At 39.5% G+C, this 15,890-nt stretch overlaps 1 protein-coding gene across 7 annotated transcripts in view; it reads right to left on the reverse strand.

Moving 5' to 3' along the window:
• The window catches only part of rap1gap2a (RAP1 GTPase activating protein 2a), a 116,043-nt gene that overhangs the window by 64,141 nt on the left and 36,012 nt on the right, over positions 1-15,890 (reverse strand). For 2 of the 7 annotated variants that reach the window (XR_005006974.1, XM_036564793.1), the window contains exon 1: positions 4,765-5,084. The exons of 2 other annotated variants lie outside the window; for them this stretch is intronic. Coding sequence is in view for 4 of the 5 variants with exons in the window: in XM_036564793.1 (XP_036420686.1) it covers positions 4,765-4,892 (128 nt within the window). In the remaining variant the exon portion in view is untranslated. Of the gene's footprint in view, positions 1-4,764; positions 5,087-15,890 lie in introns of those variants that run through there. 3 more of the 7 variants (XM_036564789.1, XM_036564794.1, XM_036564779.1) reach the window with 2 other exon arrangements.

Raw genomic sequence — 15,890 nt, forward strand, 5'->3', positions numbered from 1 at the left:
AAAAATGTGCATCAGTCAACATTTTCCAGAACACTGCACAAAGCTGGCCTCTACGGCAAAGTGGTGAGAAGGAAGCCATTACTTAAACATTACCATCTCAAAGGCCACCTGGACTTTACAGCAAAGCACCTGAATGATTCCGTAAGAATGTACTAAAATCGTGGTGGTCAGGTGAGACGAAAATAGAAGTTTCTGATTTGAAGACTAAGCATTATATCTGGTTGCAGATGCAGTACAAAGCATTTTTCAGCCAAGGTCATCCAAACAGTGAAATATGGTGGTGGCAGTATCATGGTACGGGTTTACTTCTCAGCAACAGGGACTGGAAAGCTTGTTAAGATTGAATCAGAATTACTTTATTAGCCAGTTACACTTGCACGTGTTAATAAATCGTCTTGATGCATTTATACATTGTCAATTACCAACTGCTTACTGTTGCAGTACTATTGTCTTAATATGCATGGTTTGTGAATCTTGCAAATGTTATAAACTAGTCTATCATATTTCAAATACAATATTATGTTTAAAAAAGATGCACACTTCAGTTTGTAATTTCACAGACTTACACCTGTACAAAAGGGGGTTCCTCAAGGGTTCTTTAGCAAAGGACAGAGTCAGACATACAGATCTATGACAACTCAGAGACACATTTGAATGCTTAAATGGTTCTTTGCCTGATTGAGATCATGAAAAACATCTTCCTTTAAAAAATCTTTTAGAAAAATATGGTTCCACTATTGTTATGAGTCAAAGAACCCTTTATTAGTACAATATAGAGTCCTTTTTGCTAAGAATATCATCTTAATAGGTACTGAATAATACCTCTGCAAGCTCTTGGGACAAAACCTTTCATTTACATTTCTGTTTTTTTTTTGTTTGTTTTTTTTTTATATATAATTTGAAAATATTAGCTGCTTTTTACATTGTTTCAGATTTTAATGATGAATAGACCAACAGAAATGGCCCAAAGGTAGTTGACTAACTTCCTTGACTTTGAAAAGTTATGACCTTTTTTTAAGTTGCCATTTCGGGGATATGAGGTTTGGTTTTGACAGAAATACACATTGAGAGTGGTCTTTGTATATTCAGTTTTATGCCACTATTGCAAAAACATGCCAATAAAACCACTCCAAAGTAAGCTTGACTGATATAATACAGCATTTTCTCACCGACGTTGACCAACTAACAGTTTTATTATACACTTTACTGCAGAGTCATATACTAATCTTAAATCTCTCACTGCCTTTAGATTGGCTTCCATGAATCTGTTTGCCCACCTCAACAGGGTGAAATAAGTGTATGTTTCCTCTATTACACATAGATGAATGTAAGTTATAAAACTGCCATCTATGAGGGTGCTTTGTCCCTGAATCAGGAGCTCTCTAACACAGCTGCTTATCATAAATGCTTTCCCAGAGGTTGGAGTGAGAGAGAGAGAGAGACAGAGACAGAGAGAGAGAGAGAGAGAGAGAGAGAAAGAGAGAGAGAAAGAGAGAGAGAGAGAGAGAGAGAGAGAGAGAGAGAAAGAAAGAGAGAGAGAGAGAGAGAGAGAGAGAGAGAGAGAGAGTTTAAGGCCCTCAACTCTATGCTTATTAATGGCAAAGCAAGAGAAGAAGAAGTAAATAAATAAGAAGAAAAAGGTCAAAAGATCAACATAAAGGAAGAATGAAGGTGAAAAGGTTGTACCAAAAAAAGACTAGAAATGCGTAAGGTTGGAGGAGAAAGAAAAGCAGATGGAGAAGAGGGAGCTATGGAAACAGTGTGAGTCAAGGAGTAAATAAGGAAGGAGACAGCGTAATGAGAGGAGTGAATGATGAAACAGGAGAAAATTAGCGCTCGTAAAAGAACGACAAAAAGGAAACTGACTAGCTTAGTTCATTCTACGCTCATATACATTTATAATCATAAAACACAGGAACTCTATTTTTAATCCCGCCAAGATGAATGGAAAGAAAACAGCACAGACCAATTAAAAGAGACGGCAGTAGGTGCTATGAATATTACATCCTAAACCGTCTGGAAAACGGACGTGTCCCGGCAATGACACCGTGAAAGGTCACAGGCAGGCAGTCAAGAATTTCTTTACAGAAATGAACATGCAATTGTTCAAATGACTAATAATAACACACTCCACTATGCTAATCATTTTCAAAGCTGTAATAAAATATGCTTCACTCTTGTTTGACTGGCTTTACACCTCTGATTTAAAACATGCCAGCAATTACAAAGCAATCAGCCCTCAGACGAACAGACCGAGCGGCGCTAGCTTTTTCTGAGTCACAAAAACCTTTTTTTATTACTATACTCAATGGCCCAGGTGTTTTCCATTACAATTATACCTAACCTATCACACGCACCAGTGAAAAGGCCCATTTATTTTCATCAAGGAGTGACTGTGTGTTGTGTTTTTTTGCGCTGAGGATGCTACGCTGAAAAGAGGAACGTTTCTGAACAGGTCAGAAAGGTGACTCCAACATTATGCTTAAGGCCTGTATGGTAGTCACTTATCAAATGAGCCCATGCAAATAGGGGCACATGTGGCTCCTGTAAACACAAACCATTCTGTGTGGTGCTTGTTTAAATATGAAGTAATGATTAGACAAGGAGAGGAACATTTGGCCTAAAAACTCAGTGTTTGCACTGCACGCGCCGTCTGTCATCAGAATGCAAAACAACAGTCCCAAACTCCTCCTACGCTCCAAAAAATAAGAGTTCCTAAATGGTTCTTGGCTTGTAAAGTATTAGGAAAAAAAACTTTAACTGGAGATTCTTCACTTTCATCCATCTCAAACTACACTCTCAGAAAAAAAGGTATGAAACTGTTACTGGGGCAGTACCCCTCTTGTCACTGGAGTGGCTCCCTTAAGGGTACATCTCAGTACCTTTATACAGGAATCATAATTGTACCATTATCTATTGAAATGATATTTTCTAAGCTGTATTGACTCCACACACCCCGTCTCGTCTCCAGGCTTTTTATTTTATTGTTCTGTTTTAAAACATCAGGTAATGGAACGGCACAATTATGTACTTTTCACCTGGAAAAAAAATATTTAAGGTGCACAACTGGACCCTAAAACCACTGTTGTACCTTTGAAGGTATATTTACATTGCTTGTACCCTGATGAACTAAAAATGTACCGGCACAGAACCTTTATTTCTAACAGTGTAGTCCTTAGGGACTCCCAGACAGTCCACAGTTTTGCGAGTTGTGGATCATGTGGATCATCTGGGGGCTCCTGAGGTAAGGACATGTTTGAGAACCACTGCATCAAAGAACCATCCACTGAAAGGCTCTTTAGGGAAAAGTAGTTCTTCTAAGGCATCACTCCAAAGAACCCTTTTGGCACCTTTATTTTGAAGAGAAGCTTGCTGGGAACTGGTGGTGCAAGGTAGAGCAGTGGGAGAATTACAAAGGTTTAAAAAAGTCCAGCCCGCTGGGGGACTGTCCTACAAACAGCCTCCCTCATGTCCACTGCCTGCTCTGGCTGGCACCCCACTGGAAAACACAGCTGAACAACACTTGCCCTTTCAACTCTTTTCACCTATTGTTGCCTTTTCTCGCTGCTCTCCTCAGCCGTGATACTCACTCTGGACGCTCCACAGAGACACTCTTTGTGAGCATCTCCATCTCTGGAGGTAGAGTGGCCACTTTTCTATGAGGGTTATCCATTACCACTTGTTTTGGAGTGTCAGGTGCACACCTGTCCACTCAATCAAGTGCCTATAAATGTCTCTTCCTTTCTCTCTGCAAATGTTTTGCCTATTGTCAATTTCACTTCCGCAAGCCCACAGGTTCTGCGCAGTTTCGGGCAATGAAAAGTACATATTAGCATATATACAACAACCTACAACCTATTCCAATGTGTGTTTCAAGTCCCATTCATTTAAAACAATGGTTTTCAACCCATGCCCTACCTCTTATCCTGCATATTTTGTTGATTTCCTTGCTTTAATACACCTGATCCAATTGGCTAATTTGTGTTCTTCTTGAGTTGAAGTACCATGGGTTTCTTGGACAGGGATTAAGACTGGACTTTCCTTCTTCATTTAGAATGCAAGTCCAGGACTAGGTTTAATCACGGTTCAGGAAACCAACTTTAAAACATGCAGGGCAGGGTTACTCCAGGACCATATTTGGAAAAGCTCCTGCAAGTCAAGCTTAAAATCACTGCCCAACATGTGCTTCATATCCTGTCAATCTAAAACAGTGGTTTTCAATCCATATAATATTTCTGGTCCTACATATTTTGGTGATTTCTTGCCCTAGCACACTTCTCAAGCCCTTCTTGAGTTGAAGTAGATGTTTTAGAGCAGGAAAAACACTATGGGTCAGATTCCCAGACAGGTATTAAGCCTAGTCCTGGACTTTCCTTTCAGTGGAGAAACTCAGTTCAGAATGCCTTGAGATCCATGACCAGGCTTCATCCTTGTCAGGGAAACTGACCTTAAAACATGTAGAGCAGGGTAACTCCAAGAGTTGGAAAAGCTCCTGCATGTCAAGCTGAAAACTTTGCAGACAAACTATACTCGGTCCTTAAGACGGTTCTTAAAGAACCAGCTTTGTCAATGAGATGTGCACATGTGAAGAACCTAAAGTTTTAAATAACCTCTGCATAATGTAAAGATTCAATGCCAGTTAAAGGTTTTTCCTAGACCACGTCAATGACCACTGAGGAACCTTTCCTTTTAAGAGTGTCAGTCATCTCCCAAGAAGATAAACAGAGCAGACAAGGTGCTGAAAGAACAGAGAAGTTCACCCACCGCTCCTTCTCTGCTTTCACCCTCTCTCTTTCCTTGTGCCTCCTGGACTTGTGCAGTAGTCCAATGAGGATAACCGCGGCCCGGATGCCGGCCTTCTTGGACTGAACGTTGGCTCCGGATTCGGACATGCTGTCTGGCCCTGGTGCTGGACAGCTAGCCTCCGTGCCCCAGCCTTCAGACCAGGGCTGTGCTCCACTATTGTAACACAACCAACCTCTGCACCACCGGCTGTGAAAGTGTGCATCTCCGTCCACCTCTCTCTCTCCTTCTCTCCCTCTCTCCTTCCCTCTCTTGCTCCCTCCTTCCACGGCTCTCGCTGCCTGTCCCAGCCTCCACCTGATAGGAAGCCTCTAATGCTGGCCCCACCCCCTTTCCTCCCCCTCTCCCTCCCTCTGCCCAACAACCCTCCCCTCTGCTCCACTCTGGCTGTACTTGTTTCCATCTGTGTGCTTTTCTGGCCTGCTGTCGTCTCTGTAGCCGGGACTTTCCTGCGTGATAAAAGAACCTCTCTGCCCTCTCTCTTCTCTTCTCTTCCCTCTAACATGCTAGTAATGCAACTCAAATCCAGTTTTTCATCTTTACTGCCGCTCACTTTCTTTCTCTTCTTTCCATTCAGATCAAAGCCACTGGCTCTGACTAGAAGCATTGTGTGCTGCGGCATCATAAAGAGTTTTCAAAGAAGGCGGTTCTAGACAAAGGTGAACGTTTCTGACATGCATTCCCTTTCACAAGCCTTGGGTGAGTGTTGTGATGTATGTATGGGTCAGAGGCTAGCTACACTGTCCTCATGTGTTGGCACAGTTTGGTAAACACCAGCCTGTCTTACTCGTTCTTCTTCCTTCTCTTCGGTGCCCATTTGTCTGTTATGTTCTCTCTATCTGTTTTTGTCTTTTTTTCTTTGTTGGGGGTTTTAAATGATGAAGTCCCCCCTTTCTCTCTGTCTACAATCATGTTCTGTTTCTAAATCATTACTTCTCTGGTTCCTCAGAGGTTTTTTGCCTTTAATCTTCTTTATTATGTTTTACTCACTGAACAACAGCCACTCTATCTACTGTTGAGTTTGGGACAGTGCCACCTGAGCGCAAGCATGTGATTCTTTCCTTCTTTTTCTTGCAGAACCTGCTGGTTTTTAAACACCACCACCTCTAACATTAGGACACATACAGGAATACATCAAGACCATCGATGAACACATTCTCCCAACATCAATAACCTACTGTAGGCTTTGTTATATCACCCACATTCTGAATAATTCAGCAGTAACTGACATGGACGAACTCAAGATTCAAGATTTTTTAAGATTAATTGCTGCCAGTGGAATTTGATATAGCTCCAAAAAAGGTCCCCCAGTTGTTACGAGTAAAGCCTATCAAGTGCAGAGGAGCCAGGGGAACAACCAAACACAGGGCACAATTTAACACAGACAAGCAGTGTGTGATTCTGGTCACATTACCACATTTCCTAGCCACGGACTTCCATTAAAATTCATAGCGATTCGTGAGCGTTTTAAAGAAATCTGTGCCAAAGAGTGTTTCAGGGCATGTAAGTAATTATTTTTTTGGTAAGTGGGCTGTTTGTGTAAATCAAAATCCAACCTTATATTACTCAATTATTTAATCATCTTGGTGCCTACAATGTAGCACCGTTTTGAAGCATGTGACAAGCTTACAGCAAGTGCCATCGAGGCTTAAGTACAGCCTCTGTGCTGCGGGGTTAGTTGTAGCATGGTGTGTGATGTTTTTATTTGCTGTCCTTCAGGGAACAAAAATAAATTTGTCATTGTTTGACAGTTTTCATATATAATTTGATGTGTGTGTATCTATTGATTGTGCCATCTGTCTGTCTTATAAATATATAATGTAGTATGGTTGGAAAATATACTTGTTTCTTAAAAGATAGAATTATACTGAATTAATTTAATTTGCACTGGTTCATCAGACTTTTCTAGTAAGTGTTACAATTAACCCTCAGTCTGTTACAGTTAACCCACCCATGGGATAAACTGTAGCATTGTACTTTCGGTGGAATTGTACATGAACAGTAGGTGCTAGAAACAATGTGCAAGCATTCATTTGTAGCAGAGATGTTGCTTATATGAAAACACGATTATTGTAATAATCTATTGCCTATGTAAGGAAGGCATTGGAGTATGTAAGAATACAGTTTCTCCGCAAATACTGGCAATGTAGGGCTAGCGAGTTAGCGAGCTTATTTTGTCTTGTTGACCCTCAGCCAACCACAGACATCATAGTTTGGCCCTCAAGATAAAAGGCTTGTCCAAGTGAGTGGCAGCCTAACTGTAGGAGAGGTGAAACAACAACCACAAGGTGGATTCAAACCCTAGGAATGACTGGGTATGCCTGGTTGTGTCCATGAGCAAGGCACTTAACCCCAGATACCACTGCTCTGTTGGCAATGTTGTACTGCTTCCAGACTAGGCATAGTTAGGTGACAAATTTACCTTGCATGCTCAATAAACTACATAATAATCTCTGTGCTGTAGCAATTAAAGGAGATAGAACTGTAGCCAAGAACCATTTAGGAACCTTTTTGTTTAATAGTGTACCGTCTGTTGAGGAGTTGAAGAGTACAAATACAGCAGAGTGATGCAGTACAGTATGTGCAAACATCTCAGTAGTGTACATTCAAAAAGCCAACTTAGACTGATTACATTTCTTAAGGTGGTTGCACCCTTACCGCCAAGTCAAGGTGGGGTGCAGTAAGGTTTTGGCAGAGACATGCAGGGTGAGTTTCTATGGAGACATTCTGAGTGATGGATATGGGTTGAGATGTCTCTTAAGAATGATAAATGGTATTCCTTTGGGACAGCCACAGGGAGAATAAAACATGATCCACTTCTGTCTATTGTTCTACAATTTAAAGGCTGCTGGAGGGAGGAGGAGGAGAAATAGGATACAGTAGGGCAGCATAAAAACATTAACAACGTCTCTGAGAGAAGGCCGGGCTAGTAAAGACCCCTGGAGACGTGCACACACACATTTATGCACATGCACAAACTCACACCTTATCTCCCAGGGTCCCTTTAGTGCGTAATGCATACACACCTCAGCCCCCCATAGGAAATCACCTGACAAACTCTCCTTCTAAACATTCTCAGCACCAAGCACAGATACACACACTTCGTAATGCCTCAGTGCATACCACACCACATACACCTACCTTCTCTGCTCCCAACTGTCCTGTCAGCTCCCAAAAGCACACACACACACACACACACACACACACACACACACACACACACACACACACACACTCCCCTCACCCACTCCACAGTCTGTGTCAACTCCCGTCACACAAAAGGTGTCCAGTAAAGCTGCATCATACATCACTTAGACCCGCTCTACACAATAACTGTCAGCTGCTCTATAAATGTGACACCTACAGCGGCAGCCAGACTCAGCAGGTTCACACTGTTCCTGCCTACCACACATATACACACACACACTCTCTCTCACACACACACACACACACACAGAGTGATTATACCACCTCGGTGAAGCTCATATCCCAAAAGTGCAAAATCATTTGCTCTAAAACAAAGCACAGCTCCCGTCACTGCAGGAGTACTTGGTAGACATACACACAACTCTCGCAAATATACATACTTTACCATTAGAATGATCTTTTAGATTAATACAGTCATGTACAGTACCCTGCAGAACTCAGAGGCCACCCTTTCTTTAATTTAATGTCCAGTCAAAGCGCCATTAAGTACGAGTTATTAATTTTTCTGTGTCAGGAAAAAATGAAGAAAAGATATATTTAACAAAAATACACGGAAGCCTCCACAGCTACTTTATTTAATGTATCCACTTTCTGTCTTCACAACAGCATACGCTCTTTTTGAGAAACTTGCTTTTAGTTTTTCAAAGAAAGCTGCAAGGATATTTTTCCACACCTCCAAAGTTCAGTCTTAGAAGTTGGTTGCATTTTCAAATTTTCTATTTTCAAATAATCCCAGTTACAATAATAGACTTATAATTTTTGTTGTTGTTTTTGTTTTCTGTTTTTGTTTTGTGTGTGTGTGTGTGTGTGTGTGTGTCTATTTGCTTTTTTCAGTAACAACTTCTTGACAGCTATACATCCTTTCAGAGTTCAGTTGTCTTTTCACAGTTGAAGCATGGACAGAAAAAAACTGTTGATTTTATCAGATCTGAAGCAAGAGTGGAGCTTGATTATGATTTTTTTATAATCAAAATATTAAATTAAATTTCTATCAGTGCCCACCAAAAAATTAAATCTTTAATTTATTTGTTAAAATTTGTGCTTTTTACACTTTTATACAGTACGTTTAAAAGTAGGTATTTTTTACTATCACTCTTGTATAGTTTTGGCTCTATACCTTAATTGAGTACGATTTTGACACAGTCAAAATATCATTTAAGTATGGATCTCTGTACTTTTTACATTCCCAATTATTTCAGCCTAAAGTTGATCTTTAAATGCATGAATGTTTTGCTTAAAGTTTTCTTTACAGAGAAAAGATTAAATACATTGAATTTACATGATTAAAACATGTACATTATTTTGCACATTAATAAATTACATCAACACAGTTACTGCCAAAAGTAAGTAAACTGAAACACAAAACTGTGTTGATACTTCATTCAATTGGAATATCGATGCATACATTTGAATCAAGTAAAATAATTACAATAATTAATTAACATTATTTATTGTTTCAGTATAAGTAACTCAATCATTAGTGTAAAATACATTTTCATGCCATCCATTTCAAAGGTTAAAGGCAATGTGATTTTTCCTAAAACACATTATGATTCTCACATTAAGAGTATTATTTTGTGTATGTCACACATGACTTGACTTATGTGACGTTTTAATTCTCCTGTTTATATATTACATAAGCCCATGACGAACAAACAGGAGATGAAAATCAACTCCTGGGATGAGTAATGACCATTATAAAGTCTGTTTAGAATGAATAAATCAAACATCACATCCACTAAATATTTATCCAGCGGCTGAAGAGAGAACTCGAACAGGCCATAAGCGAATCTAACACGCCCATTTGTAACTTCATTATCTGATTTATTTTGACATTCGGTAAACACAGCTTCAAAAGACTATCAGCCTCAGTAAGAACAAGGGAAGCGAACTGTGTTTGGGAACAGATATGGAATCCAACTCTGAACTTCTGATCCTTTCTTTAAAGGGCCCATTCAATGGAAAATTTTATATAGCTCCACCCCTAAGTTATGAGGGGCGTTTCAGCATGAACTGCTTTCAAATAAGACAGCCAATCAAAGCACAAGATCATTTACATATATCTGTCTAAAAGACATAGAAACAAAAAAAAACAGCCTGTTTAATATCTAAGGCATACAGAGAGGCTGGAAAATGGTCATCTAGAAGTGAGTTATGACTCTTGTGGTATATAAAACCACACCAATGTTGTAAATGGAATTTAGAAGAAAAAAAAAAAATACAGCAAAATAAAGGATGTGGGCTCTTTAAATGTCAAATTTTCCAGCAAATCAGATAGTGGCTGTACTGTTAGTAAGTAACAGTGCTGGCTCCCTATCTGGAGTAGAAACCCAAGGCCAAGGTGACTGAGGGTGCTGCTGCTTTCTGATCCAATCAAACACACGGTGGCCAGAAATAGCCAGGCACAGCACCGGGCAAACACGCGTCTCTGGAGTCCAGCCCAGCGTCCAGCAGCTCCGCTACTACTCCAGCGCTATCAATGTGTTTCACACACACACACACACACACACACACACACACACACACACACACATAAACACTGAGCAGAAATGGCTGCCAAAAAACCTCTCACACACTCACACACACCCACCCTCACACCCCGGCCTCCGCTGATATGGTCATGCTGGATGTGATAGTGAGTGTAAACATATTTTACATGGCACATCTATAGATATCCAGCTGCAGCATTAGTGCTGCAGCAGAAATCTCATTAACCCCATCGAGATGGCCCTCTTTACGTGTTTAAAGGAATGGTTTGGTGAAAAATCAAATGTACACACTGTTCTACCTACCTCAGATGTACTCGATTGGCCAAGATATGTTTGGTATCCAAAGTATCCAAAGTTCGCTTGACTTCCCTTTGCTGCACATACATCACACACGCATATGGACCCTAGAATACATTCACAATTTCTGTTGTTTCTATTCATAAACATATATCTTTAGTTTGAACATTTTCTTTGCTCATTTCAGTAGCTCACAGCTCACAGTCTAATAGTTTACTGTATGCTTGTACAAGGTCACATTCTCAAGAGGCAGCGTATTTGTTGTTCTGTTGTTGTTGTTGTGTAATTGAGCTAACATTAGCATGGTGGCAAACATGTTGTTGTTGGTAGCATGGCATACATAACTGGACATCAAATAAATGAATGTGAATTTTAAACAATTTTTTTTTATATACTTTTATGATTGAACACATCTGGTCAACGGCATGTTTTGTTGATTTCTTAAGAGAAATTAAGTTTACACATCCTCTACACTGAACAAACTATATAGCACAATTTCGTTCACACATTGGGAAAAAATAAAGCATAAAATATAAAATGTGTCATAACTTTTGCTAACACATTTTAGTTTAGTTTTTATTTTATTTTCTTTCTGAATATGTTAAATTCAGCAAATAAACATGAAATGCACATTGTGTGGACAGTGTGATCTCTGTAGAGGATGTGTTCACTTATTTTCACTTAGAAAATCAACAAAACATGTAATTTGACCATGGGTGCCTAAACTTTCGCATATAACTGTGTGAAAAATTTCTGTCTATTTAAATGCTAATCAAGTTACTTGTTACTTCTCAATTACTAATAAATATTGAGCATGTCCCTCCCTGTCACTTACCATAATATAGCCCTACTGACATGCACATGACTAAAAAATGAATTAATAAGAAAATGTATCATTTTACTGATGATCTGACCACAGCAAACAGCACACAAAGGGAGAATAACCACATAACGACATAATGAGTGGATTAGGGTATCTTTACAAGAGATACTTTCACATTCTCATCTATAGGAGAATGAGGCACGGCAGGTAGTCTCTAATAAAGACTCTCTGCACTCTTCTATTCTACAGTGTCTCTAATGAAGAGCTGGTGGGGTCAAGAACCCAATTCACAGCGACAGCACTTCAAACGCCCTCAGGGCCTCACTCACGCCTATGCTGTAGTCTATGTGTATTTGTGGGAGTGAGAAAGAATGGCTGAATGTATGCATCATTTGCACTTTATATGCACTTTATTGCACTTTGGGTGTGTGTGGGTGATAGACAGTGTCTTCAAAATACACACAGCACCAATAGCACGCTGATGCACTGCTGGCTATGCTAACTGAACATTAAAGAAATAAAGAGAATAGGTTGACCAAACGTGTTAACATGGTTAATGGGAATTCGATTAATTTTTTTTAAATTTCTGCAGATATTGTATGTTAAAAAATGCTCCAATTTAGAGTTACAATAGTTCACAACAGTGGTGGAACCAGACAAAACATGTAATCTCTCCAAAAGCTCCATTTCAGAAAGCTATTATATGAATAGGCAATGAATATAGATTTTTTACAATAGTTTTGAGATTAGATATTGGCAGAAAATGTGTTTTAAATGCAGGGCAAAGGTGGACACACAAGCAAAATAGTACCCAATGAATGAAGAACGAAATAACTTGGGATAAAACACACATATACAGTGGTATGCAAAAATCAAAAGATATGTTTTGTTGATTTTCTAAGTAAAAATAAGTGAACACATGCTCAACAGTGAGCGCACTTAAATAAGGTATTTTCTGCTAGTTTTAGTGCACAGTTTCTGTTTATCTGCTGAGATTAACACACTGGAAAAAAATAAAACCTATAAAATGTGCCAAAATGTTTCACACACTTTCTTCCCTTCTTCTTTTTCCAATGTGTTAAATTCATGAACTAAATACTGTTTGTGCATGCAGAAGTGTGCTCTCTTTAGAGCCTATGTGTCAAACACAAGACACAATCCTATCCAGCCCGCAAAAGTATTTTAATTTCTTTTAATATTAGTCCGTTTCACAATGCGCTGCACTATAGTGTCCAGCATGCACTGCAACATAATGTGTGCTTTGACTCTCCTACCCCAACAACAATCTATGGGACAGCAGTTACAGCTCAGTTCTACACAATTCCACACCTGTCATACCACCAAACACACTAGCTGCATTTCCGTTGCAGTTCAACCAATATAAACACCTAACGTTAGCTCAGCAGCTCAGAAATTGAGCCCAAGCATTAATGAACTTGCAGCAAACAAGGATATCAGGTGTCTAGTTCAAGCACATAGGTAGGTTTAAAAGGCTGAGCCCTTAGGGACATTACATTTTTGATTTAAGCATTTAAGTATTTAAGTATTCATGTAATATTTCAAGGTCTATTATAAGCGTCTGTATTTTACTGCTGAAGTTTTTGTGTAAATGGTCAGTTTGGGTTATAACAGAACATTAATTAAAAATAAAATACAAACATTTTTTCTCTGGCCCACTGATTTGTTGAGATTTTTTAATATGGCCCCTTTAGTGGTTGAGTTTGACACCCCTGCTTTAGAGGATATGTTAACTTATTTTCACCTAGAAAATCCATAAAACATCGAATTTGACCAGGGTTGCCCAAACTTTTGCACACACACCATAGAAACCAGTTCAGCATAATCAAACATTTTGGCTAAATTGCTCAATTCATCTCATTCTGAACTTTATATTGTTCAAATTATAGCTTTAAAACTCTGTTAAAGCAATAGTTTGGCCTAAAAATGAATCAGATTACACAATTTTCTCCTTACTCCAAATGCAGTTGATCATCCAATAGGCTGTTGTTGCTAACAAGTAATGAAACCTTATACCCCACTAACTAGCATTGTGCTAACTGCATGCCTAAATTGTCACACACTCGCCTCAAACTATGTCCAGATATTAAGTCATTTCAATAGACTTGCTTATGTAGTTTTCAACACTCTATGACTGCATGTTATATATATATATAAAAATGAGGATTGCTGCCACTGTTTTTCTCCAAATGTCAGAAACCACATGCAAGTCTATCTAAAACTGCTTATCCCCTTAAAATCCCAGACTTCCTACAAGTCTTATTATTTAAGAACTACAGGGACTTCAATGCAAACTGGCTGTGCTATTTTTAAGCTATAGATATGAGTAATAAAGCTTTGGTGGGCCCTGGCCGTTTAAGGGGTTAACTGGTTTGAGGTAAGTGTGTGATTGCATCATTTCTTTGAACTATTGCTTTAAACTTGTTTACGTGTTTACTAAAGGAGTGAGCGTCTGCTGAATGTCTGACAAAATAGAGAAGCGCTGTGGTAGAGCCCCCCCACTGGCCGCTGTCACAGCTCCAGTCATACAGTTACAGATAAATGCAACATATGAGGACACCAGAGCCGGCGCCCCCCGCAGAGCCTCGGAGGAATGACACGTTCTTGATCCTGTTCTGCTCTGAATGTCAAAGAGCTAACACAGATTCTGCCACTTCATCATCCCGCAGCAGCCGCTCACCTCAGCTTTCGAGACAAAACTGTTCAGGCTACTACACAGGACCCCGACAGGCCATCCATCATACGGTGGTTTCAGCAGAACCTCAGCCCTGTCTGGAGGCCAACGGGACAAAACGCTCCCTTTCAAAACTTCAACATGACCACCAGCTTTGATCTACTGCAGGCATGTTTGTTTTGCAGAGACAGAGAGACTGGTTAATGATTAGACTGCAGTTAGGCTACAACTTGCTATTAACTCTCTAATTAGCATAGTGTGTCCAGGATAATGGTGAGGTAGAATGGAGATAAGCTAGAAAGGTTAGGGTTAGGCTTTATGTTTCACAGAGCAAGATCTACATTCTTACATATAAAGGTATAAAGGTTTCCAAATGGTTCTTGGGCATAAGGTTCTAGGAAAACCTTTAGCTACAGGACCTTAACATTACATGGTTCTTTGGTTCTTTGGTTCTTTGAAGACCGGTCGATGGAAAGGTTCTTGGCAAAGCAAAAGTGGTTCTATCTTCCAAAAAAACCTTTTTGGCAGCTTCTTTTTTAAGACTGTTTAATAAAAAAAGGGTGTGTTTCATATAATCTAGTAAACGTTTAATGCTGAGGCATAAAGTGGCCATTTCTGCCTTTTAATCTACTCTTCTCCTTTAATAAAACAATTTCTCGACCCTCTAGATCTGTTTAACTACATGCTACTACTCAGGAAGAAGATTTTAATAAGTTAACGGGGACAAAGACACTGAGTGTATTGCTGACGATACTTTAGGTAAGATCCCACAGCCTTATTATTCACATATTTATGTCAAGAATTATTATTTAATAACGTGTATGCATTATTTACTAAGTACTCTGTAAGTTACGTACATGTACAACTAATATAAGTTATGTGGTGATAAGACTAAAAAGTTGATGTATGGGTCCACAAACAGAAGTTTGGCCACTCCTGTTCTAGATAGTTCTTGTATTTTATCTTTTTCCCTGAGTGATGTCCACTTATAACATTGTACCAATAGTCACAGTTCATTTTACATGACCATTTTTCCAACTTTTCATCCCTTAGAATTAAAGTGTTTTTGTTACTGTGCCATTAAGACTGAAATAATCTCTTCTGATTGTTTGTCCTATTCAAAAAAGCTGTCCAGGCAGAAATACTCTTTACATCTTCAACCTGAATTCAGCTTTCCAATAAGTGGTTCCTTTAAGGGGTAAAGAGGAGATGTGAATGGGCAGACACTGGACAAGAGGGGTTTCCTAATTGGAAAGAGCACACCGGAAAGCCGGCAGCAGACAGACAACTACAGTCACCCCTCTAACTGAGGCCTTTTCTCATCTATATGCGGGAAGCTAATTGCTTGGCCGACCTTTTGGGCCTGCCAAGAGGAAAATCATCACAGATTCATTTTACAGGGCTCCAAAGGTGCAGGATGTGTAATTGTTCCACAGCATCTGTATTAGAGGATGGCTTTTTAATGTATTCACAGGACAAAGCCTTTTCAGAAATCATCTGCATCTCTCTCTCTCTTTCTCTCTCTCTCCCTCTCTCTCTCCCTAGGGAGAGGAACTGGTGCAGACTGAATGACTCAGGC

The sequence above is a fragment of the Colossoma macropomum genome, unplaced genomic scaffold (genome assembly GCF_904425465.1).
Source record: "Colossoma macropomum unplaced genomic scaffold, Colossoma_macropomum, whole genome shotgun sequence".
Taxonomy (NCBI): Eukaryota; Metazoa; Chordata; class Actinopteri; order Characiformes; family Serrasalmidae; genus Colossoma; species Colossoma macropomum.